This window comes from Uloborus diversus, chromosome 9 (assembly GCF_026930045.1).
Source record: "Uloborus diversus isolate 005 chromosome 9, Udiv.v.3.1, whole genome shotgun sequence".
Taxonomy (NCBI): domain Eukaryota; kingdom Metazoa; phylum Arthropoda; class Arachnida; order Araneae; family Uloboridae; genus Uloborus; species Uloborus diversus.
In genome coordinates, this window is record NC_072739.1 from 26,638,800 (window position 1) to 26,665,195 (window position 26,396).

Genomic DNA, 26,396 nt, shown 5'->3' on the forward strand with positions numbered 1-26,396 from the left:
TGTGGATAAAATATATGCACCCAGCATGTTATATCCTATAACGACCACCTTAGCCAAAGTTAGAAGTTTTTCTTACATATTATATTAATCTGTTTTGTAAAATATGTATTCTGAATAATTAATTTGTACAATTAGGTTTTTTATACCCTATGCTTCTGAATGAAGTAGAACAGTTATTTTGTTTGATTGTTTTTTACTGTTTAAAGAACTTAACTATATTGTTTGTAATTTAAATTTTTTAATTAGTTTGGTATAGATACTGTTGCTTAATAAGTGGAGGCTTTTAAGTTTGTTTTTTTTTTTTTCTGTTTGCATTGAAGATTGCTATTGTTGAACACAATGGTGAAAATTACCTTTCTGCGGGAGAAATGCCCCTACCTAAACTATATTTCTTCATGTCTGTTATATTCTTTGTTGCTGGATGTGTGTGGATTTCCGTACTCCGCAGAAAAAGGTGTGTAATAACTTTGTTCACTAAACAATAGTAATAAACGTCTGTAATGTAATATCTTTCCTCACATTTAAATTCAAGTTCAGAGATAGAAATTATTCTACTCATTGTTACAAGAGCTATTTTTTAATTGAAATGATCTTCCAAAATTTTTAACAATATTTTGCAACTTTATTTTTATTTCCTTTAATAATACTAGTGATTGTGTGTTTTATAGTCTATGAAAATTATTAATTGTATTTTAAGTTTGCTAATTTTTTTATTTTATTTTATTTACTCCACAAAAAATATTTTATTGATAAATAAAATGCTAATATAATATGGTCGTCAGTAAAAATCTATAAGTATTCAGAAAGTTTGAAATTAATCTTGAATCTTATTCAGAGAAAAACAGTTTTTTTTCTTGCAATTTTAGACAAATTTAGTATTCTATAAGTTTAAATGATTAAAAATATGAAAACTAAAAATGGTTTTATATCTCCTTTTTTTTTTTTTTTTGGTCAGAAATTCCTCTTAAAATTAATGCAGTGTTTTTCTGTTTTTAATCACATTGCTTATTAATAACGTGTATCTAACAAAAAGTGTAACTTGTTATATGATGTAATAAAGGAGAAGAAATAGAATAATCCGTATGCATAAGGCAAAAACAAGAAAATCCTTAATAGTCTAGCAAAGTTGCAATATTAGATGAGTTTAAAATATTATTCATTTATTACTTTTTCAAAGGTTAAAAGTCAATAAATTTGTTTGAATTCACTTGTAATGAACTCTTTTGGCAATGCTTGCTATGGCATTCCTCTATATTAGTTTTGTTCAAATTAAGAAATGTAGTTTTCGGGGTATGCCACTTTTATATTGTAGAATCTCACTTCCAACTGTTCATTTTTTGAGTTCCGCTGCTTGAAGAGCACGTAAAAAGTATTAATTTGCTTTGTATTACTATTTGTACTTAATAAGGCATGTAACAGTATTGAATAACTTAACTGTATTGTTTATAGATACACATATCATTAAAAGAAATATTGGAAGTTTACTATTGTCTAATAAAAATGCAATTATCTAATTGATAAAAATTATAAAACCTGCACAATGAAGCTAGGAATCATATATTTTTTAATGCCAGTATAAGTAAATTTCCATTCAAAAATATATTACCTTATACATATGCATTTTTTTTTAATTATTATTATTAAGTACAAAATAACATCCAAGAGATGTTTGTTTTTATAAACTGATTGACTCTTTTAATATTGATATTAATACGATAATTATCACTGATGTTTCTTAGTACAAGTCCCCAAAAGTCTCCCCCCTCCCCTTTTTTTTGTTAGTGCTTTTACCTTTTTTGCTTGAGTGTGAAAAAAAAAAACACCTGTTGTTTTACCCATTTATAAAGTTTAAAATGTTATTCATAATGAACAAAAACTATTTTATGAAACTGGGTTTTTACAAACTTTACCGTTAATTTTGTCAATTGCTGAAGTAGTAAAATGCTCTTCATTAAAAGAGAATTTCATCTACAACTCCTCTGTTTTCAAGCATGCAATTTTTTTACATTAAGTTTACTTCAACCTTTTTAACATTTGTCTTGAAGCACAGATGAATAATTTTTAGGTAATTTTTAGGAAAATCTAAAGTTTTAACTAACTATGATGTGTGTAGAAAGTCAAGCTAAACTCTAGTAATACCTCTCTACCAATGGTAGAATATGTATTGATTAAGATTTGAATGTTTTAGTGAATTTCAGAGTATTTGCATAATTTTAGTGTGGCGAAAGTAAAAGTCCCTGTTGAAAGTTTGAAGCTAAGCAAAATAGCTAGCTTCAACTTTTATAGCACCAAAATTTTATACATAAGTGAAATAATATACCTCTTTCTACCAAAAATTTGTGTTCCTTTCCACATGTACATCGGTGTGCACAGATATTTTGGTGCCTGTCACAAATGACTTCTCTGCCCCCCCCCCTCCGCCTCCACATTGTTTATCCCTATATTTCATGCCTAGTTTTGAAAATATTGGGCCCCTTTCAGGCTTGGGCCTAAGCAAACAGGTGTCCTTTCTTCCCCTTACATGCACGCCCCTGCGCATGTAAAGGAAGCAAGGAGCCCCCCCCCCCCCTCTCCCTCCACCTAAAAAAAGTGCTTGTTGGTAGTACTAAAAAATCAAAAAAATTTAGTGTGATCCCCCCCCCCCTTCCCCACTCCACGCAGGCACAATTTATAGTGATGTCATTTTATCTTGACCCCTTCTATACCTGTTGCTGTATGATATATTGTGTGAAAATGAATGCATATTTTGGCTATCTATGAATAATTTGCTGCTTCATTTTTAATTAATACTTATTGAATTACATGGAACTAATACATTTCTGAATTGGTTCTATGTTCTAGGGATGAAGTTTTTAAAATTCACTATTTAATGGCAGTGCTTGTCTTTTTGAAGTCTTTGTCTTTATTGTTTCATGGGGTAAGTTTGTCCACATATTTTGTTAATTAAAGTAAAATATTATGTTTCATTACTGTAATAGCATTTATTTATTTTTTTATTTTATTTTAAATCTTTCATGCAGATAAATTACCACATCATAGCTCAAGATGGGTATCCAATGGAAGCATGGGCTGTTCTCTATTACATAACACATTTGTGAGATTTTTAATATTTTGTAATATTTTTTTATGTTTCTAACAAAAAAGGATGTAGATAAAATGTTTACTTTTGTGAAGTTATAAATGTTACAACGTTTAAATAAAAAATAGCACTGAAAATTTCAGATAGTTGTTTCGGACTGAAACGAACCTGTTTTCAATGTAAAAAATTGAGCTTATGAATTAAATGACATCGGAAAAAGCAAATTCGCCAAATGTCCTCTTAGCCAAAAGCTTTGTAACCCCGAAATGCATCTCTGTGATACTTAATGCTATTTGTGCAATTTTAGTACTGTTCTAATGATTCTAAGCGAGTGTGTACAGTTGACTCTCTGTTTAAAGATGCTCTATTTAACGATGGCTTTTCACGGTCCCAGATGGTCCACTATAGTGTTAAAAGCATTCTAGTTAAGGATGCTTTCTAATTAAGGACGATTTTTTGTGGTCCCTTGAAAGTCGTTAAACAGAGAGCCAACTGTAGTTTAATTTTGTAAGTTACTTTTTTTTCTAACAGAAACAATATTAGGCATTTATTTAAATCCCTTAAAATGTAATCACAATTTGTCATGTATTTAAACTCTAGAATTTGTTAAATTGGCATTCTTGAAATATTGTATCTAATTTGAAAGTAATTAAAGTTCTTCTCAGAGGAATTTATTTTTTACTTAGCAGGAAGTCCTATAAGCGCTTAATTTATTATTATTGTGTTAGTTTTATGTTGCTTTCTTGGTAGCTGAACTTATTAAGAACTACTCAACTAAATTGTCAAATTCCTGTTATTTCTTTCTTTTTCAGATTAAAAGGAGCTCTTTTGTTCATTACAATTGTTCTCATTGGCACTGGATGGGCTTTCATAAAACACATTCTGAGTGATAAGGACAAGAAAATATTTATGATTGTCATACCGCTACAGGTATAAAATATGCAGATGCTCTAATTATTCTTAATCATATAAACCTATTGGATCAGGGGTTCCCAAACTCGATGCCGTAGGAACAAGCAAGGGATGCTTCGAAATATCCATGGTATCAATTCACATTTATACAATGAGAGATTAGGGCACCATTTGAAATTTCTAATTCTTAAGATGCGGCAAATCTAAAAAGTTTGGGAAGCCCTGTATTAGACAATAAGAAATTAATAAACACTGTTGTGCTAAGTAAAAGTTTTAAATGCTCAAATGAACAAAAAATTGCATACTCATGTTTCTCTCTCTCAGAGTTTCAAGGAACCCTTTTTCAATGCAAAAAGATGTGAGCATGAAATACCCTGGAACATGTCTCTTTTTTCTTTTTTTTTTTTCATTATTGCATGCTTATTAAGTTGTTTATTTGCTTAATCCATTTGCATCTGTGACATTTTTACACCTATATTTGAGGCAGCGAAAAACAAAGGGATGTAAGTGCCAAAATAAGAAATTTGGAGATACCCAGTATAAATGGTAGGAGAACCTCTCCTCTGCTTTGAGGCAAGAAATAATTATAAAAGCTCTGCTAGGTTCTGCTATAGATCATGATTTAGAAAAAAAAGTAATGAAATCCTACTAAGGATCTGAACTTAAGATGCGTTTTTCTCAAAACTTTAGTCCACTTATATCTTTTTGCTTCTCATTTTTAATGTAATACATTTTATGGCATTTCAGTGTGATATTTTCAAAAATAAAGAATTATATCATATAATAATATCGTCATGCTCATTCTAGTCTGTACATTAATAACGATCTATTACTTAAACATTATTTATTATCAAAATAATGGATTCAACATCATAACAGATTTCAAGCCATCGCCATGTGCGGCGGTTCTGTGTGCTTGGCTTGCTCGTCGACTGTTGCCAATTCCGTTTGTACAAAATGAAATCTAATTACAATTAATGATAATGGTATAACAAATAATATTAAATCATCAATATAGTAAATGCACAAATGTCACATATATGAAGTACAAATTTTCTTTAAAAAAATTTTTTTTACTTGAAAACTAATGATTTGTACGTGTTGCGGGTGTGATTGTACGGACGGGCCGGAAACATGTACGAATCATTAGCTTTTAAGTACAAGAATACTTTTTAGAAAATTGATGCCTCATGTTATAATACCGTAAACCGGGGTTACTTTGATACAGGTTTCGCATATTTTGTATTGTAGCACCCTCATTTTTCAAGATATTTCAACAATTCTTGAACCAAACGATAGCTTAACATCTCAGCTTTAAATTGCCGTTTGAAATTCTTCGATATATTGAATAGGGAGGGAGGGGGGTCATTTTTTTTATTAATGTTATCCCATCATCCGGGGTTACTTTGTAACAACGTGTTTTCTCCATCTAAAACGACTGTTTCGGTGGTTTCTAATAAAGTTACCCCATCCCCACATAAATCAGTGTTGCCAAAACCATTTTACTGCTTCAATCGATTGGCGGTGTCAGCTCACTCTGAAAAGTGATTCTTGAAACCCTAAGACCACCAGGGGGTCGCCAATTGTAAAATTAAGCCCGCCAGAATGGTTCAAAAATAAGAAACAGGTTTTTATAAAGTTACCCCGTCAGTCTAAAGTAACCCCGGTTTACGGTACATAATGATTTCTTATACAGTAAAACCTGTAAAGTTGACCACCTGTCTAAGTTGACCGCTATTTTCAGGCACAGAATTAGATCTATATCATATAATTCTACCTCTATAAGTTGACCACCTGTTTAAGTTGGCCACTAAGGTAGTGCACCGCAATTGGTCCAACTTACACAGATTTCAATGTATATCATATAATTCAACCTCTGTAAGTTGACCACCTGTTTAAGTTGGCCACTAAGGTAGTGCACCGCAATTGGTCCAACTTACACAGATTTCACTGTATATCATATAATTCTACCTCTATAAGTTGACCACCTGTTTAAGTTGGCCACTAAGGTAGTGCACCGCAATTGGTCCAACTTACACAGATTTCAATGTATATCATATAATTCAACCTCTGTAAGTTGACCACCTGTTTAAGTTGGCCACTAAGGTAGTGCACCGCAATTGGTCCAACTTACACAGATTTCACTGTATATCATATAATTCTACCTCTATAAGTTGACCACCTGTTTAAGTTGGCCACTAAGGTAGTGCACCGCAATTGGTCCAACTTACACAGATTTCACTGTATATCATATAATTCTACCTCTATAAGTTGACCACCTGTTTAAGTTGGCCACTAAGGTAGTGCACCGCAATTGGTCCAACTTACACAGATTTCAATGTATATCATATAATTCAACCTCTGTAAGTTGACCACCTGTTTAAGTTGGCCACTAAGGTAGTGCACCGCAATTGGTCCAACTTACACAGATTTCAATGTATATCATATAATTCAACCTCTGTAAGTTGACCACCTGTTTAAGTTGACCACTAAAGTTGTGCACCGCAAGTGGTCAACTTACACAGGTTTCATTGTATTTGAATGTATCACAATGAAATGCTAAAGTCCAAAATAAATTACAAACGTGTGTGTAAAAGTGTCTCATTTGTGCTAATGGATTATTTAACTTGTTCTTAATTGTGTTGCATTTAATTACTTAATTGTTTGTGTTTACATTCATACATTGTACGGATTTTACCATAATTTTCCAGGTGCTAGCAAATGTTGCTAAAATTATAATGGAAGAAAGTGAAGAAGGGGATTCACAACATTACACGTGGAGGGAAATATTCATTCTCGTTGATCTTATTTGCTGTGGAGCAATAATGTTTCCTGTTGTATGGTGAGAAATTTTATGTGTGATTTCATTGTACTGTGATATCATTTAGACCCTTACTGTTTTTTCAGCTTATATGCAAAGGTTTTTTTTTTTAGACAGTTTAATTTTGTTTAAATCTAAGAGGGTTTTTTTTTTCTTTTAAAATTTCAAAAATCTTGTTTATGTGTATTCAGGTCAATAAGGCATTTACAAGAAGCATCCCAAACAGATGGAAAAGCTGCGATAATTTTAGAAAAGTTGAAGTTGTTCCGGCATTTTTATGTCATGGTAAGGAAACTGTTTTGCTTCTTGTGTTTTTAAATTAGAAATTTGTTCAATTTTAAGAATTAAGGAGAAATATTAGAGTTATAGACAGGGTTCGCCGATATCTGTCGGTGAATATATAACGTGATGTATATCTGATATTTATTTTGAAAATATCATATTTTGATATTTATTATATCAGCAACGGTATTTTCAATATAAAGATTATATTAATCATAGTAATAGTGTTCATTTATTATTAAAAATAACCAAAAAGTTATGCACTATATTTTTATGATATAATAATACATCATTAATACAGCAAAGTAATATATTTGTTTTTTATTTTATAATCGTTTTTTTTTATTAGTATTATTAGTAAGTTATTAGTATCATTAGTATTATTATTAGTTACTTATTATTAGTAATGTACCAATTTTAAGTCATATTGAAAGTGCCTAGTTAAATATTAAACGTTAGGCAAAAAAAAAGAAAATGCCTTAGCCCTGGCTATAGGGTGGAAACTTACTGAAAATACCATGCCTTGCCTTCAATCCTCAAGTTGAACCGAACCATCGCTTCGGTCACTTGTCTAGTCAGTGATGATTCTATATTAGCTACCAGTTTGTTTGGCACTCTTGGCTTCCTTGAGAGGTTTTCCACCTCCAGCTCAGTCACTTCCCATTTCAGACTGATGAGTGCTAATAAGCATGAAATTGCAGTCCTCGGATGGAATGACTGAGCTGGCGGTGTATTTCATGTAGATATCAATATATCCAATGTATATCAAAATATCGGATATTTTTGATATTTTCCAAAATATCACTATTTTTTTAACCTTGGTCGTTGATAACAGTAATTCAGTTCCCTTTTATTATGTTTATATCTTTAGTTAATTTTTAATGCAGTAGTTCTTTTTGGTTTGCCAGCAATGGAAAAGAAATAATTTAATCATAAATGTTTGCCCATAAATGGACAAACATTTATGATGTCGGAGAACAATTTTTTGACTTATAAAATAGTGAAATATATTGCAAGCTTCACTGTAGCTGCTATATCCATCCTGCAGCTCATTACTTTTTTGCTTTGAAAGAAACGTTATCATGTATTATAAAACATGTGTCTTTTATACAGTCAAATCTCATTATATGGTTACTTTGCATGTATGACCACTTTTGAAAAGTCCCTATCAAAAGGAAGTTCTGTATAACTTGTTGTGACTTATATGCTTTATAATCCTCATTTCATAACCCTCATATCTATTTATAAGGTCTCTTTCAGAGGAATTTCTAAGAATCGATAGAAGTAATTGCCAGGTATCTAAAAGTTCCTTAAGTTATGCTCAGAAAGGACAGGAACCAAGCATTTCTTTCCCTCTTCAAAAGCTCTAGAACCCTTCCTGCATTTCTTTAAAGGATTATTTGAGGAGAGTTGGTAGGATTTGGACAGCTGAATTCATTCCGAAATAAAATGTGCAAAGTTATTATTTCTAGCTGGCCGAGTAGATGTCATTGCAACATAAATGCCGCTGTCACATTTCCTCCCGACTCTCCCCTTGTTACAAACTTGACCAAAAAGTCGAGCATCTTCCCTCTAAGCACTTAGCTATGATAGTGGGTTTTTTCCCCACATGCTCAGAAATGTCAAGTAAATATTTTAAAGCCAGGGAACTACACTAGGAAGGAGTCATGACTCAGACGAAGCCATTAAAATATTTAAGGCGCCATCCCTGACTTGGGAAAGGGTTTGAAAGTTCTCCCCCAAAATGTTTTGAATTGTAAGTACCAAAAGCTCTATTTTAAGCTATCTTTCAGGGATTTAATGGGGAAGGAATTCAGGGACTCCTCCAAAAAATGTTTAGAACTGATGTTTTAAACTGTCTTTGGTGATGAAAAGTTTATATAGGGAGACTCTTCTCAGAAAAATTTCAGAAGTCTTAAAAATTCAGATTCAAGTCATCTTTGGTGAACCTAGGAGAAAGGAAGAAGGACAGGGGATGTGGGTTTCTCGCTAAACACTTTTCAAAGTTGAACACTTTTGAGTGACTTAAAGGGGCTCTTTGCACTTTAATTTTTTTGAAATTGAGGTCTTAAAAATAAGAGTTCAATTTTAAACTATATTTTTGTAACATTAGAAGAAGGACGCAGTTGTGGGATATCCCCTGTAATTTATGGTAATTGAGGTGTTAAAAGAATTTTGCCTATCTTTGATGATATAAGGAGAGCAGTATTTAATTTTAAATTATTTTACTGACGTTCTTTCAATGTTATTAAATAAACTATACCAATTGCAGTAAAAAATAATTTTAGCCTTTTTCAAATTAGAAGCCATTAAATTTATTTCATATTATTTTCGAATACCCAATACTTAATTAATGTCCAAAATGCCGCAAAAGGCAAGGTACACCGAAGCACCAAGGCCTAATAAAATCTAGGGTTAAGAGGATGAAAAACTGGACTGTACCAAAATTAAGGAAAATTTTTTTTGAACTGAGGAAATAGTTTGCTTTAACTGTGACCACCTTGAAAATAGAACTGAATGTATTTTGTGTCAAATCTGGGTTGAAAAAATTATTTAAAAAGTTAAATCCTATTTAAATTTTTCATTGTTTCTAAACATGTTTTTATATTTTCGAATTCCAGATAGTTTGCTACATTTATTTCACAAGAATCATTATTTACCTGCTAAAAGTAAGTTGATTTAGCATTTGAATTATTTTGTTTACTCTGTCATATACCGAGTTTTTATGTTGTGCAAAACTTATTGCAATACCAAAATAACCCTTTATTTAGCTATATTGAAATGCCAGAAAATCAGTGTTTTAAATAAGAATTTGGATGTGGGCGTCATGTTAATGCCCAAATTAAGTTTTCCAGGCATCAGAAGGAAAAATCTTGGTGCCATTTTAAATAGAACATGTGAGTGATTCTCTCCAAATAGGCCAAATGAAAGTTAAGGCATTTTTTTAAACATCAACTTTGTTAAAAACACGTGATTTGCTTTTTTTATGCGTTTATCTGAGCTCATCTATAATTAGAAAAATATTGACCAAGATCAATCATTTTTATTTTTTGCATGATTTTTTTTAATTATTTCTTTTTACATTTGTGAGGGATGTACTATCAGAACCTTTACCAAAGTGGTAAATGGCTGCAAGTTTGGTCAAATGGACATCGAAAACATCTACGTTAAAAAAAATACAAGGCCTATTTCTTGAATAGACAACCCAATGAACTTGCACTATATGGAATACTAATTTAAGTAAATAAAATTCAACACTAACAAGTAGTCTACTGAAGTCATACAATAACTATCACAGACTAATAAAATTCATAATATAGTGATGATAGTACATTTTATGATTTATTTTGTTTGTAAAACAAAGCAAAAAAAAATGTTGATTGGCGTTTATTTTATAAAAACAATAATTTCATTTTAATCTCTGTGGTGGAAAAGTGGTTAATATTCAAATTGTTGGAAAAGGAACCACCACTTAAATAAAAAAAAAATGAAAAAATTTTAGGCCGATCGTATTTTAAGTGTTTTCGCAAAACTCCAGGACGTCTCAATGTTTGGTGCCTACGTAGAACTCGAAGAGAAGAAGTTTGACTTACCCCAATGTTGTAAACGCACAAAAAAACTTCACACAGATTTGGCACATCACACATCTTTTATTTCCAACCATCATTTACATGAAAGTCTCGGGGGAGCTCAACCACAGATTTTCTTCTCACATGGAATGAATTAAAAAAAAAATGAATACAAGGTAGATTATTGTAAGACAGTCTATTGCAGGGATTCAAGATGTCCTAAGGGATGGGTCAGCTTCACACATGAAAAAATATGACGTGAGTTGATGTTGCAGAAAAGAAAAACGGAATCAAACCAAAAAAAAAAAAAAAAAACGGAGGAAGGATGCTTCACATTATACTTTAGCAGAACGAATGAAGTGATGCATCACTGGAGCTGGGGACTATCTCTGGCGATGAAAAAGTGAACCTCATCTCACCACGAAAATAGTGATGCAGGCTTCAGAAATTAACCTCAGATTCATACTGCTCTTGTTTCGCACGGTATCTCCAGATGCAGATACCACCATCATCAATTTGGAACGAAGAAAAACCCGGGGTAGAACTAAAAACTTTGAGATGTACTTTCATTCATCATCGTCTTAACAAAAAACGTGGACATCGCCATTTTCTTTAATCTTGATTCTTGGCTATCATATTGAGCAGAATTTATTAACTAATAGCTCATTTTAGGTATTTGACAGGGCTAATCATCACTTGTATCAATAATTATATCATCACACCACTTGTTTAACGGATGGATCGAGATTCATAATCCCCATCATCGTCAATTCGTGAGACGACCTTTCACAGGTCTAGCGTCCGCACTCCTCAGAAAGCAGCATCACATGTCACCGCTAACACTCGACTACCCACGAAATTTTCAGAAACATCCCAGCAAAAACCCCACGCGGTCGCGCGAAAAGCAGATATTCATACGCGGCATCACTTAGCCCAGCGAATGGGAACGCGGGAAAATGACATCACCGAACCAGGCCACGCCTAGGGCCAATGAGCGAAAAAGGCGGGAGACAACGCATCGCAGGAAGAAGAAGGGAAAACATGGCCGCCAAAAACTCAGAAAAGGCGCCTTTAGATAAAAAATGCGAACACATGAAATAAAAACACGAATCTATGAAAATATATGTGATTACTATATCACAATCTCATAACATAATAGCCTAAATTGGTCACTCGCTCATAAAGTGAAGGAGTGATTAATTTTAATAAAATGGCCATTTACTTTTTTACAGTTATCTGAATAGCAATTAGGTTTAGTGGGCTTAAACTATACCAAATACTTATAAATCAGTAGAAATAAAAAGTTTTTAAAATGTAACTGTATTCTGTGGGGACTGATGAGGTAGTGATAAGGTAAAAAAGCTTTCAATTCACTCTGTCAAAATTTCCCTCTTAGAACAAAAAAAAACTAAAAATCAAGTTTTTTTTTCCCCCTTCTTAGTCTTCTTCTTTGATGTAATGTGTTGTGATGGCAACCAAAACATTTATATTCCATCAACTAGTTTTATGTGCCCTCTAGTAGGAGTTAAAGGAATTTTGATTAGTTAGTGAGGGAGTGACCTAAGAAGGTAGGAACAACATTCAATGGTGATTATTAAGTTAATATTTTTTTAATAAATTATAATTATGGCACATTATAGTCCTTTTTGAACATAAAATCAAATTATTTAAAAATAAATAATACATTCATACTTCAATACTGTAAAAAATAATTTTAAAAGTTGAAAATTAATTAATTTATAAATATCAATATTATAAAAACTACCAAAATAAATTTTAAACATTGTACTATGCATGCTTGTTAAATTTCTTTTTAAAATAATGATAAACTAATTAGATACAGGCTTGGGACATTAATTTGGCCTATTTAGAGAGAATCAACCATGCATGTTACCAAAAGGAGACCATTCAATAGAAATAATGCAAATGTGCATTTAAAAAGTGTCTACATTGAAGAAGTTTTATATTTCATGTCAGTTACAGGCTGTGATCGAGGTGAGTAGGGAAGAAAAGGTTTTATCCAATTCCGTATTTTAGGTATCTAATTTGGAGCCTAGAGTTGAAAATCTGGTTGCAAAATTGAAAATTTTGGTTGCAAAATAGCCTAAGGATTATGTGGAATTGGGAAACATCCAGTTAAGACGAGTCTATCTAAATGAGAGGGAAAAGTAAAAATTTGATGCCCATGTTCCGCTCATTTTAATGTGACTCTGCTTAATTTAGAGTCTAATGTACATCTGAAAAAGCTGGCATCCCTGAAAACTAATAGATGCATATAATTTCCGTTTCTAAACCAGAAGTTTGCCTATTTAATTGTTTTTCAGACTGTAAGGACTGCTTGCTTTGTACCAATACTGCATCTGTAAAAATGAAACAATTATTTGTTTCTTGTGTTAATCTTTAGACAAAATATAATCTCTATGAGGAGAATTTTTTTTAAAAAAATTCCTTCTCATTTTAAACATTTGGAAAAGTATTGTAACTAGCAAGTCATTAAAGTCCATAATCAATCATACTTAAGTGTTTTAAAATCTTTGAACTGTTGCCAAACTAAAAGCCTTAAATGTTTATTTCATTTATTTGTTAGACTCTATTGACCTATCAACTAAATTGATGGCTTTAGAGCTGATTGATGCTAATTTGATGGTTAAGCTAGAACTAAATTGATGGCTTATAATGAGATAGGCTTCAGAATTTAAAAAGAAAACAAAAGTTAAACAATTTTTAAATTGAAATGTGTGTTCTTTTCCTGTATGTTAACATTTTTGTATTTATTTCCTGCATATGAACTGTATTGGTTTTGTTTTATGAATAATTATATTCACTGGTTAATATTCATTTGTTAAGTCAATAATTTCAAGAGTGGAAGTTATTTTCTTTTTATGAAAGTCCTGGAGAAATTTACTAAAGTTAGTTATAGGAACACTATCTTTCGCACCTCCCCCCCCCCCCCCCCCCCCCCCGTGATTTCAAATGTTACTTGTTCTTTTTTTGAAGTAAAATTGTTCAAACTTAAATTGAAAGAAAGTCATAATTACTTGACAATTGTTGTCCTTATCCCATCTCTGGCAGTGTTAACAAGAACTATTTGACTTATCTCTTAATCTCTACCTTGCATTGACAGTTTTCCCTTGAAACTTTAACTCTATCTCCTGTTTTTTTATTTCTTGAGGTTTGCAGGTCTGTTTGCCATAACTGTTTCCTAATCTGCAATTAGAAAAAAAAAATTTTTTTTAAAAAGGAAATTTAAACTTGAATTGATTTATTTAGTGAAACCTGAACATACATTGCTTTAAAGGACCACAAATTTTGTTCATTGATACTGGAATTTCTTTGTAATGGAGAATTCAAGCAATGTGATGGCAATTAAAATGAGCCTGAACATTTATTTCTTATTGAATTCATGTTCATTGTAAGAAAATTTGACATTGTAAGAAAACTGCAGACAGCATTTGGTGAACTAGGAAAGCCACGGTTCCCATCAGAGGGAAAAATGTGAGTGAGAAAATCTCACCTTCTTTTGAAATTAGGGTGAGTTTTTTAAAAATTGAGAGAGATTTTTTTTTCAAACATCTTTTCATTCAGTTTAAGAGACATGATAAAATGTCAAAAGTCCCGCATCAAAATGTTTTTCGAGTGAGATTTATTTTTAAAAGCGTGCGATTCTCGTGTACTCGCTCTCTATCGAGAACCCTGAGGAAAGCAATAATGGGCTTTGAGATAAATCATAAAGTGAAATACTGTCACAAGTTCAGTATACAAATGCAGGCCTTGACAGCTTCCTTACCTACTACTACAGAAGCTTTAAATACTTAACAAACAGCATTTCAATTTAAAAAACAACTTAAAAGTTTTTCACATCATATAAGTAAAATTAAGGAATCTTTATCATATTATAGTATGGTTTGCAGTGTCTTAACTCAACCTCTTTTAAGATTAAAAAAAAAAAAATGTCATAAAGACAATCTATAGAAGTGAAGTTTTTGTGTTTCCTTCTTCTCTTTTTTTAACATTCTTAACTATCGCTGCATCCGCACTTTTTCTCTAATGCCATATTCTTGTTCTTTCTGCTCCTGACTTAGACCTATTCACAACAAAGTTGTATGTTTACAGGAAGAAAGTAGATTACAAACAACAAAAAAACTAACAATTTTCAAATCCGCTTTTTAATTTGTCACCGAAAACAATGGAAAATATTAGAAACTTCAATGTTAATAAAAGTTATGCAATAAACAAGTTATTGCTGAACTTAAGCAATATGGATTACACTTTAAACTGATGACTTGACTTGAATTACACGGTTGCTTAAGTACAGCCCTGCAATTAATATGTTTAATTGATTAACAACATGGATTACACTTTAAACTGATGACTTGCCTTGAATTATATGCTTGCTTAAGTTGAGCCTTGCAATTTATATGTTTTATTTATTAACAAAACTAACTTTGTAATCACTTTTATTTTTCATTGTTGTCAGCAAAAATTAAAAGACACCTACATCACTTCCATCACTCAAAAAGCTTGTGGATCAAAATTTAAATGCTCTTCCGTTAGGTGTTTCACTTCAAAAAAAAAAAAAATCATAGCTTCACTGGTGGTTCCAGTAAAAACAATACAAGATATAAAATTTTAATATTGATAAAGTCTTAAAATAAGGCAAAAATAATGTGGCAAATTGCTTTGTTCATGCCAGAATTGCAGGGTTGGCAAAAACCCGGGTTTTTTTAAAAAAGCCCATGGACCCAGGGTTTTTTGGGTTTTTTTAAATAAAACCCAAAAAAACCCAACTAAAGCTGGGTTTTTTAAAAGAAATGTGGGGTTTTTTTTGTCTTTTTTTAGGGGAAAGGTGGGGTACTCGTAGCATATTGTATATGGAGGTATATGGACAAAGCACAAAAATTGTCTTGATAAAAAAAAGCTGGAAAATTCAGCGTTTTCTGAAGAAGGGTATAAAAGACAACTAAATTCAAGAATGGTGAAGTTTCAAATTTTTTTAGTTTCCATGATTACCAACAGTTAAGGCAAAGTTACTTCTTGAGTGATAAAAACTATTGTTTATTTGTTCGTTTTTTATTGCGACATTTTTTTTTCTTGTATTTTACTTTATTGTATTTCATTTTGTTATGCAAAACTACTGTAGAACCTCAAGTAGTTTAAATCCCTTTTTACTGAATTCCAGCTTAATTAAGACATTTCTTTGAATTTTATGTTGCCTGTTTTTCTATTTCTGTGTACAGAGTAAGAAATATTAAACTTTTTCGTAAGATAATGTAAATACTGTACATCCTATTCCGTTTTCTGTCCGACCATTTGTAAAACCTGTTAATTTATAAAAAATATACCTTGTTTATTCGAGTTTTGCGACGTGTTGGTTTGCAGAAAATAATTCACATGAGAGCCTTTTAGCTAAAGTAGTATCCTTTGTACAATCTGCAAATACCGAGAAAATCTGACGTGACAGGACTTAGTCAAGATAATTTGAGTTCCTTATTGACCAGTTGAAGGAAAAAGTTGAATATATTTATTTAAAATCTTTGAAGCATTTTTAAATGCCCTTAAGAGTTAAGAAATACTACTAAAGTTCAAAATTCATTTTTTATGTCCAATTGCCTATTGTGAAGAAGAAATAAAAAAAGTTTAAATTGTAAAAGTATTTAAATTAATTATTTTAAAAAAAAAAGTTCTCAGAAAATTTTAAAAAACCCAAAAGTGGGCTAAATAATGGGTTTTTTTAAATGGGTTTTTTCAAAAAAAACCCATTGGGTCCAATCCGGCCAACCCTGCAGAATGTGACTCCCTTCACAACTAAACTGTTACTCACGCAAAAAACTTACTTATATAGAAGGGAGGGGAATATCCCCTCAAAGGGTGACAAGATAATCTCAGTTTTAATGTAACAAATTTTCCTTAACAATTGATGTTGTTATGACCTTAGGTGACTGTGCTGTATTATGTTTTTGATTTAATATATTTAAGTAAACATGGTTGACAAATTTTACGTAAGCTTTTCAGCTTTGCTTTCACTTTCATCTTCAAATATGATTAATTTGTGTTTAATCATTATCAAGATTACTGTGCCTTTTCAATACGAATGGCTTGATGAAGCATTCCGTGAAGTTGCTACCTTTACATTTTTCATTGTAACTGGCATCAACTTTCAACCAACCTCTGCTAACCCTTACTTTCGATTGTCGCAAGAAGATGTGGAAATGGACGAAGTGTAAGAATATTTTTTTTTTGTATTAAATTTGTGTGTATTTAGTAACTATTTTTTACAAAGATCATTCAATAGATTTATCTTTTGTCCTTAACTGCTTAAAGCAGTGTTGTATAAGCGTTCAACATTTACCTATGTTTAAAAATTGAGTTAGAGAAAAGCAATGATTTTGGTGTACTATCATGTTTAGTACGTTCCAAGTTTGTCACAGTGTTTCTCATGGAGCAAAACTTGTAATACAGTGCACGCCGCTTATTGAAATCACATTCATTCTGAGGATATTTGATTTTACAAAGCGATTGATTATATAAACCAGTATGCCAACACTAAAAGAAAAAATTGTTTTGAAGTTTTAATACTCTAAAGAAGAAATTAATTACTTTATTTACTTTTATTTTAAATGCTCATAGAGTTGACATTTTAAGTGTACTTGAGGTAATTTTTTTGGTTTTCACATGGGTATTAAAATATTGGTGTATTGTTGTCTGATAAACAGAATTTGTGAGCAAATATTCAATATCATTTGAAAGTTGATAAAATTTTTTGTTTCTTCCAACATTATTCTCCTCTTTGCTCATAAAGCCCCATCGTATAACATACCTGCCAACTTTCCGGAATTCCTGGAAAGTTCATGTCTTTTTCCGTTTTTCCGGTTACGAGCAAAATCTTCCAGATTTTTCTCGTTTTGTAGGGAAAAAATTGTATCTCACCAATTTTGCCGCTAACAATACTTTTGCGGAATGCGGCACTGCGTTTTAGGCCAAGTAGCCAAGGAGAGATTGCCGTAGGAGAATCGCATGAGAAGACGGGAGGCAAGATTATGACATCACTTAGTGATACAGCACATGACTTCATCGGGATCCAATCGAAGTGAGCATCAGGACGGGCAACTAGGTGCACGATTTTGGCGCCAGCGCCGTTTATCATCTTCTCGTTAGCTCAGTTCGTACTGTGTTTGCTTCATTCTTTTTTTAAGACAAGTAAATGTTGTTTCCAAACTTTTAAAGAAAGCAACACGAGTAATTTTTACTAAACAAAAGTAAGTTCAATTAATATGAAATATTTATAACTAATTTCATATTGTTAATTGCAAAGAGGGTAGGTGTCCTGTTTGATTTCATTTTGTGTTAAAATCTTCTGTATAAAAAAAAAGTCCAGATTTTTTTTCCTCACAGGTGGGCAGGTATGGTATAACATAAAGTGCTATTCTGACATCTATTGAAAGGGGCAAATTTAGCACTGAGACTTCCTCATCTTCTAAGGTTCCAAGCCTGATTCCCCCACTTTTTGGTGCGTCATAAGTTTAAAATTAATGACATATGTTGCAATTTTTAATTTATAACTATCTAAATCAGTTTCTAATGTACTTTAGTATACTCTGCTAAAGCTTGATTTTATAATCCAGTAATTTTTTAAGGGGCAGTTACTGTACTTACTTCTTGCTTAAGGGTCATCTCATTTTCTTTCTCTTTTTTTTTTCTGTTGATTTTAATCTGTCTCTAGTTGGCTTTTTTTATCATCATGTTTAAAAGGTTAGCTCTCTGAACCATTTGATTTTTCGTTTTGTATTGGGGAAGGGGGGAGAAAGTAATCCTCAAACTATTGCATTGAAATAATATAGCTTCTCCTTCTATGATTTGTTAGAATCTTCTGTCAGTCTGAATTGTATCTCCTTTTCTCTTCAAATGACTTTCATCCTAAAGCTCATTACTTGGTGTAAGGGGCGTCTTTGTACTTTGCAAGTTTCTGATTGTAATGTTGTGTCTAAAACATTTGTTGGTTTTCTTTGTGTGTTTTTCATGTTAAATATTTTCAACATGCACGTGCATCAAAGGGGCGAAATTTCAATAAAAATACTGAAAAGGACTTTTTGTTTTTTTTTAAACATTTGCTACATGAATGCTAATGCTACTTTCTAGTCATTCTAATCACAAAAGATATTCTTTAAGCTCTCAATATTAATAGAGTTTTTGCAGTTAAAAATTTGCTGACTCAAGAAATTTAAAACTTTTTTCTTATTTTATTTAGTAAAATTAACATTTAAAGCAATACTTTTTTGATAATTTAAACTTTTTGGCAAAAGAATTTTCATAGATAGACTGAAAATAATTATAATATATGTTTAAATATATACATAACAGAAAACTTGATTCAGCACCAAATAGACCAAAAGTGGTTTTAACTTTTTTAAAAAGTTCTACAAATGGGTCATTCTTGTGAAAATAGTGCAAATCAAGTCCCACACTTTAGAATTATTTTATCAGTTTTAGTAGTTACCACCAATTAATCATATTTTTATTGATTCTCTATTGTGTATTGTCAAGTATCAAGGTTTTGTCTGTAAATAAGTAAAGGGTACAAAATATTTTGATAATTTTGTGATATACTGAGTTTAACAGAGGACTGATATTAGAGAGGACAATTGAGCCTTTAAAAACATTATTCTAATTTTGATGAAATGGCAATTTAAACAACATAAAATGAAACAATGATTCTAAAAGTTTATTTTGTTGCAACTTTGAAAAAAATAAAAACAATTTTTAATCATGAATATAAATGTAATATGGTAAACATTCAATAACTCAAATTAACTATCACAAAATTGTCATTCTGTTTGAATCTTTTTTTTTTACTTAATTAGAAAAAGAAATGATTAGAAACTTTTTTTTTTTTTTTTTTTTTTGTCTTTCTTTCTTTTTAAGTTGAATAACACAGTTCTATTCAAACTGTAGAAAAAATTCTGAACAAAGTAACTCAATTAGCTTCATTGCAGTTTTTCATGATTTTTTATGGTTCACATTTTAGCCTCACACAGACTGGACTGACTGAAAATGTTTCGAAAACTGTCAGAGCCAGAGAAATAGGTGGACAACAAGAGGAAGGAACTGCAACAAAAAGGGAAAGTAGCCATGAATACGATTGAAGGATTAAGTCTGCTATGCATTGAAAATGATAAATTATTTCCAATTCATTATTGATTTGGTGTTTTGTGTATTGTATTTTTGCTCTTGTGTGATATTACAGTCATTACATTGACTTGAACATTTTAAGTATGATTTTATATTTTGATTGTGGATGCAATTAAAATCTGAGTATTTTAAGAATTGAGCCAATGTCTGCAGACTAAATGCCTGAACTTGCTACCAACCGTACTATTGCAAAGTACGCAATTTTTATTTCATGTAGTGTACACTTTAATACCAATCCATAGTAATTTATAGCATTAACTATCAAAAATTGTTCTTGATCTCAGTTTTTGAATTTTCTGTTTAATGTTTGTTCTATGTGCAAAGATCTGTGTTGTGACTGTCTCTATTCTTGTATAATTCAGTTTCACATTCAACCAAAACAACAGCTTTCACAGCTGAATTTTATATTAAAGATGAACAAGAGTTTGGTATTATTTGCAATTCTGTATTAATTTTCTTTATTCCCGTGTCTCTAAAATGAAATGTAGTACAATTTTATTATACTACATGCCCACTATAAGTTAGTATCTTTGACCGAAAAGAAAAAAAGAATTATTTTAAGTTTTACCTTAAAAAAATGTAGGATTTACTTTATTTACTTTTTAATTTCAAATTATGTGTGAACTTTTATAGATAGACATTGAGTTTTTAAAGATAACTTCTAATTAAAAAATTGCTCATTGTTTGAATGCATGCAAAAGTTGATTATTTTGCTTGTGTTTCTTTTCCAATTTGTTTTCTTCAAACAATCAATCACCATACACCACCCTCCCCTTATTCTGTTATTTGTTAAGACAGCTTAGTTAACAAAATATATGAATTGCTAAATGTTATCATATCATAGACATGTAACTCAGACATTAAATTAAATTAAAGCTGTCAAATACAACTCTGTGAGTTCTAAAATACAAATTTTTCCTTTGTTAAAGACATTTTCAGGAAGCAATTTATTTAATGTAAGCAACTGGAATCCTTTTAATAAAGGCAAAATAGGTTCGAAAATAATTTTAAAACTTTAATTATAGAAATCAAAACTCAAAATGTGAATTAGCTCATAATACTCAATTTTCTGTGTTTTGAACTGTGGATAGAAAATTTAAAGCTGTTAATTAATGTGTTAGGAATTAAAAAACATGCGATCATGCACCTTGTTATGTGCAACACACTTTTGAATAATTTTTACTGTGGTTATAAAAAGTGTGCAGTCACTGTTTCAATCTATTCTCAAATCCACACAATAAACGAGAAAGTTGTCATCATTTCTTTCCTACAGAGAACTACTGCTTTAGAAAGTTGTTAGGCTATGGTGGATTAGAAGCTCAGATGTACTTAACCTGTAGCTATCTTTTTTGTTATTATTCCCTCCCTAAAAAAAGTGATTTTTTTAAATTGGCAAAATTGCATTACTTCTAACCAAATGTTGAATGAATTGAAAAAAAAAAAATGAAATAAATTAAGAATGACATTTTTATATAAGGGCTGATAGGATACTTTTAGGGGAATGAATATTAACTCTAACAATCTAATATTTTACATTATCCTAGTTTATATTACGAAGGTCTAACCAGGTCAATGTTACCAGCGGGGAGTCATGACTATCTAATCTTTTACATTACCCTAGCTTACATTACAAGGTCCAACCAGGTGCAGGTCCAGAGGGGTGGGGGGGGGCATGACCCAAAAGACCAAAGATAGTATAGAACTGTGTTTTGGGGACTTCTGTTTCTAAAAATTCACCCCTAGCCCCCCATTTTCGCTCAAAAATGACACTTATGACCCCCCCCCCCTAACAGAAAAGCCCCTCTCCAAAACCAAAAGCTGGATCCATCCTTGGGTCCAACTATATAAAGTTCTAAATATTGTAATTTTCTGTAAACTCAAAATGTTTGTACACATGTAAAGAAAAATGTAATTAAAATGTGATGCAATTCATAAAATGCAAATAAGCTAGATGTTTAGGAATTGTATATATATGTATTTACTAAATGGCGGCTTGATAGTCAATGTTACCATATAAAGTCCCAAAATTAGATTTTTTAGAGCTAATCTTTAATAATTGTTTGGAGTATGTGTAATGTAAAATCGTGCATTTCATTGTTTTTCATATAAAACATGAAATAATTTAAAACTTCAGGTTTTAATTATTCTTAAAATGACCCTGAATGTTCTGAAAATAATTAGCAGTAAATTTTCAATTAATTTAAAATCTTCTTGTCACAGTTCAAGAAGATTAGGTTTTATCACAAAAATAAGTATTGTATTTTTTTAAAAGACATTTGTGAGAAAATATTAAAATCAGTTTACTCGTATTTTTATTTGAGTTATTTTAAAAATTTACAAAATATATTTTTTAACGCATAAATATTTTGAAGTTTTGCATCTCATTATTGTTTGAGAAAAAAAATCTTATTAATTTTGTCTTACGTAATTAGTTTTTCATCATAGATAGAAATCTTCCCTGTTGTTTTACTGTGATCCAATGATTAATAAATAAAATAAAAAATTAGGAAAGAGAAGTACTAGTTAATTGTTTGAAAAAAAGGTATAAATGTACCTTAAATTCCACAGTTATATTGAACTTTGAAAAACTTGATGAATACGGTTTTCTTTTATGCATAGGAATAAGAATACGAGTCACTATTATTTTTAAGGCTTCAGGCTTTTGTGCATTGACCCCAGGGCCAGATCTGTGATTTTTCTGAGCGGGGCAAAATCTTGAAACCACTGCCTTTACCCATGTTCCTTCGAGGTTTAATATCCAGTTTCAAGGGAAAAATTACAAAAATAGGGTTAGTTTGCTGCCCTTCAAAAGTTGCAGCCTGGGCAAGTGCTTGCTCGCCCCTAGATCCGGTACTGTTTGACACCATCTTATTTGTTCAGCAATCACGTAATCATGAGTATGTGATGTGCCACATTTTCATTCAGTATGATGCTTCTAGAAAAGAGAATTAAAGCTAAGTCAAAATTTAAAATTTGGAGATAACTAGTACAAATAGTGGAAGAAACTCTCATTGATTTTGGGACAAGAGATAGCACTAGTAGCTCTGGTAGATGATGCTGTGCAGCATGATTTAGAAAAAAAATTCAATGGAAGCCTACTGTTTGACCGCGGATTGTATGTAATTTGGCAATCTGCCAAGTTAAGACTATTCCATCTGAATTAATCTAGCAGGGGAGACGGGAAAATAACAATGGGATTTTGATGCAGGCGTTTTATAATGTCACTAGTGCCTTACTCATTTATTGCATTCTCTAAAATAAAGTAAAGGGAAACAAAAAAAGAAAATAAAATATTTTCATTTCGTTCAGGAACGTAAAAGCAAAATCGTAAGCTCAAAACTTAGTTGTGAAGAAATAAATCAATTAATTTTTGCCTTGAGAATATAAATCGAATATACTTAAGCTTAAAAAAATGTCGCTGAGAGAAACAGGGTTCGTACTCAATTTCAGAAATAAAATGAAGGAGTTTTGGAGGAGTTTTGAAGGAGTAAAATGAGATTTTGAAGGAGTACTAATGGGCTGTGTCCTTAAATAATGTCACACTTTTTTCTTACTCCTCCTCTTATCACGTGTCATATTTTTCAAAAACATATTGTTATAATAACTGCGTGATGTTACTTTTTGTCACTCTCTCTCTTCCCCTTGTCACACTTTCATGAACCCGTCTCCCCTTCAAGGCATAATATCACTTGTGGATGACTCATATCATAACGGTGATTTGCTAAACAATTGTTTTTTTTAACACAATCACTTAATATAGTACATCTGCTTATGTATTTTCAAATATTTAAATGACAGTTAGACAAACTGACTTTTGCAGCTGAGAGTGGGGTGGAGGGAAAAGAAATAACCATAAAACTTGAAAAAATAGCCAAGCACCATTTAAGTAGGTTTACTTCATTTATGAAATGACTTAGTCATCTAAAATATTTTAATCTTGAACTTTTATAACTTCTATGATTAATTTGTAAATCACATCTTTATGAAAAAAAAAATATATATATACGAAATTACTACATTTAAATCACCCTTATACCTTTACCCTTGTGACAAAGTTAAGTTGTCAACCGAAGTATTTCAAGCTACTGTCATAGAGGAAGATTATGTCTTGAACTAAGAAAGAAGGAGTTTTGAAGGAGTTCAAACCAAAATGAAGGAGTTTGAAGGGCCCTTCAAAAAAATTTCCTAAATGAAGGAGTATTGGAGGAGTTTTAAAGGAGCGTACGAACCCTGGAGAGAGCAAATTTTCATTTTTACAAAACTGGGGTTAAATAATAGAGAGATAAAAGTGCACATCTGTAACAAACCAACTAACACCCCTATAAAATAATAAATACGTTCATTTCCTCCTATAAACCGGATATTAGCCTTTCCATGTAATCGATGGTCAAACAGTATAGTCTAACCACCAATGAGATGAAAAGGCAAACATCGGATTAGATGCGGATCGAGTGGAATAAGTAATAAACTAAATGAATTACTACATTTGATTTCATCATCTACGTTTTTTGTAAATCATGTTCTATTTTTGAATTTGATACTACAAATGAAATCCCCTTGCAACATACTTCAAGGAACTTGGAATTGTGTTTGTTGTAACAAGAATTTATAGTACTCAACCAATGCAATGGAAATTAAATCAGGACTGAAAATTCACTTTGTTAAAACTGATATTTCGTTGTATTGGTATTCGTTGTAACGGGATTTCTCTGTAATGATTTTATATTGAGTGTTTTTTTTGTTGCTCAGATTGTTCCCAACCCTCGTGATTTGTATATAAAAATGTTATACATGAATTTCATTCTGCTGGTTAGGTGTTGATCTGATCAGGTTTATTTTTTACATACAGTTGGTAATTTCATTCTAACCCTGATCTCTTCTTTCAATTGCTGCTGTACATGTAAATTTAAATGTTAATATAAAGTATGCTTTGTAATAAAAACTCGGCTTGTATATTGCGTAAAATCTAGAAATGAAATTTTGTTTGACCCTTTGAGACACAGCTTCATTTGAGGATAACCCCTCCTCCAGCAAATTGTTAAAGCCAATTGCTGAAGGAAAAAAGTTGATGGCTTCAAAAACAAAGCCACCATACCTCAAAAAGTTAACAATAAATAATAAACATCCCCCTTTTCTTTGATGCTTAATCATTTTCTACCTCTAACTAGCAAAAAAAATATTTAATTTACACAAAAGTATCGGTGATTGCTGAGTTATACATTTTTTGAAGGAAACAAAAGTAAATAAATACATTAAAGGGTATTTACAACAAATGTTTGTGAAACTTTTTCTGTGCTATAAGATTCGTTATGTAAATAAACACATTTCCTTACGAATACGTTAATTTTTTCCCCCGCATAACAAATAAAACATTTCAATTGTTTTTTCTCTTCTTGAAAAACATCCGAACTTTATACCTAATGGCTGTTTTATAATAATTTCAATTTTATTTATTATAATCGGATATTTTGCATTTTTAAAAATGAACTTCTCATTTCAATTGACTTCAGCTCATGTGACTGTGTTTAATGGTAATTTTTATAAACTAATGACAACACTTCAATTAAAGCCAATTTATTTTTGAATGAATAACTATATAAATATTTTCTCTAATTGCTAAACTAAATGCAATCTGATTAAGATTGTAAATATAGGTTATTTTTTACTCTTTCTTTGTGTTGGATTCTGAACTTAGTCCACCGGAGAGCATTTTATAACCAGTACTCAACTTTAGATATTTTCGAATTCAGCTAAAAATTTAAATGAGCCACAATTGTTTTGCATAGTAGTAAATGCTTTGACAGTTATAGAACCAGGAAGATATAGATTATAGCAGGTGAAAGATATCTTGTTGTGTGTCAAATGCTACGGTTTTCTTCTTTCTATCTACTGCCTTAAATGAAAATAGCCATTTTGTACCGATGTCAGTGACATCGTATTGCTTCTTACTGTCGTCAAAAGCCCCCACTCTCCCCCCCCCTTTTTTTTTTCTTTTAAATTCAACTATTTTTAAAAGGCATTGTAAAACAGAGCCTTTCAAATGTTTCTTCAGCTGAACAGTTTGTTTCATTTGATTCAGTTTTATTTTTCTATGATTTATGTATTGCTTTATACAAAATAATTTTTTAAACTGTAATAGGGACTTTTTTCCAAAGCGAAAATTTTTATAATTTTGAAAAATTTTATAAATGAAGCATTGTTCTTAATTTTTTATTTCCAATACTCATTACAGTATATTTTTTATTTGTTATAAGTTCCTAGTCAACTTAGTATATTAATGTGCAGAATTTTTCTTTTCTAGTTACTTTTTGTGTCTAATAAAAAAATAATAATATTCTGGTTGTGTAATTTTCTGTAATAAAACATTAAAACAAATTTAATATAATGCTATGTTTCAACTTATTTTAACCTGAGATGCATTCAAAAATATTTTGTCCATGAAAAACTATTTTGTTTTTTCTTTCAGAATGTTGCTGACTAAGTGGGAATATTATTAGTCTTTGGCAATGTGTTTTTGGAAGTTTTTAGCCGTTCCAAATATTTTAAG

The 26,396-nt window shown here is 31.1% G+C and overlaps 1 protein-coding gene across 1 annotated transcript in view; it reads left to right on the top strand.

Annotated features, from left to right (window-relative positions):
* Positions 1–26,361, top strand: part of LOC129229216 (protein GPR107-like) — a 49,645-nt gene extending 23,284 nt beyond the window's left edge. Inside the window, exons 8-16 of the mRNA XM_054863478.1 lie at positions 321–454; positions 2,842–2,917; positions 3,021–3,094; positions 3,892–4,009; positions 6,703–6,833; positions 7,004–7,097; positions 9,716–9,763; positions 16,732–16,883; positions 19,686–26,361. Coding sequence (XP_054719453.1) covers positions 321–454; positions 2,842–2,917; positions 3,021–3,094; positions 3,892–4,009; positions 6,703–6,833; positions 7,004–7,097; positions 9,716–9,763; positions 16,732–16,883; positions 19,686–19,803 — 945 coding nt within the window. The 3' untranslated portion in view covers positions 19,804–26,361. The remainder of the gene's footprint in view (positions 1–320; positions 455–2,841; positions 2,918–3,020; positions 3,095–3,891; positions 4,010–6,702; positions 6,834–7,003; positions 7,098–9,715; positions 9,764–16,731; positions 16,884–19,685) is intronic.
* The last annotated feature ends 35 nt before the right edge of the window (positions 26,362–26,396 follow it).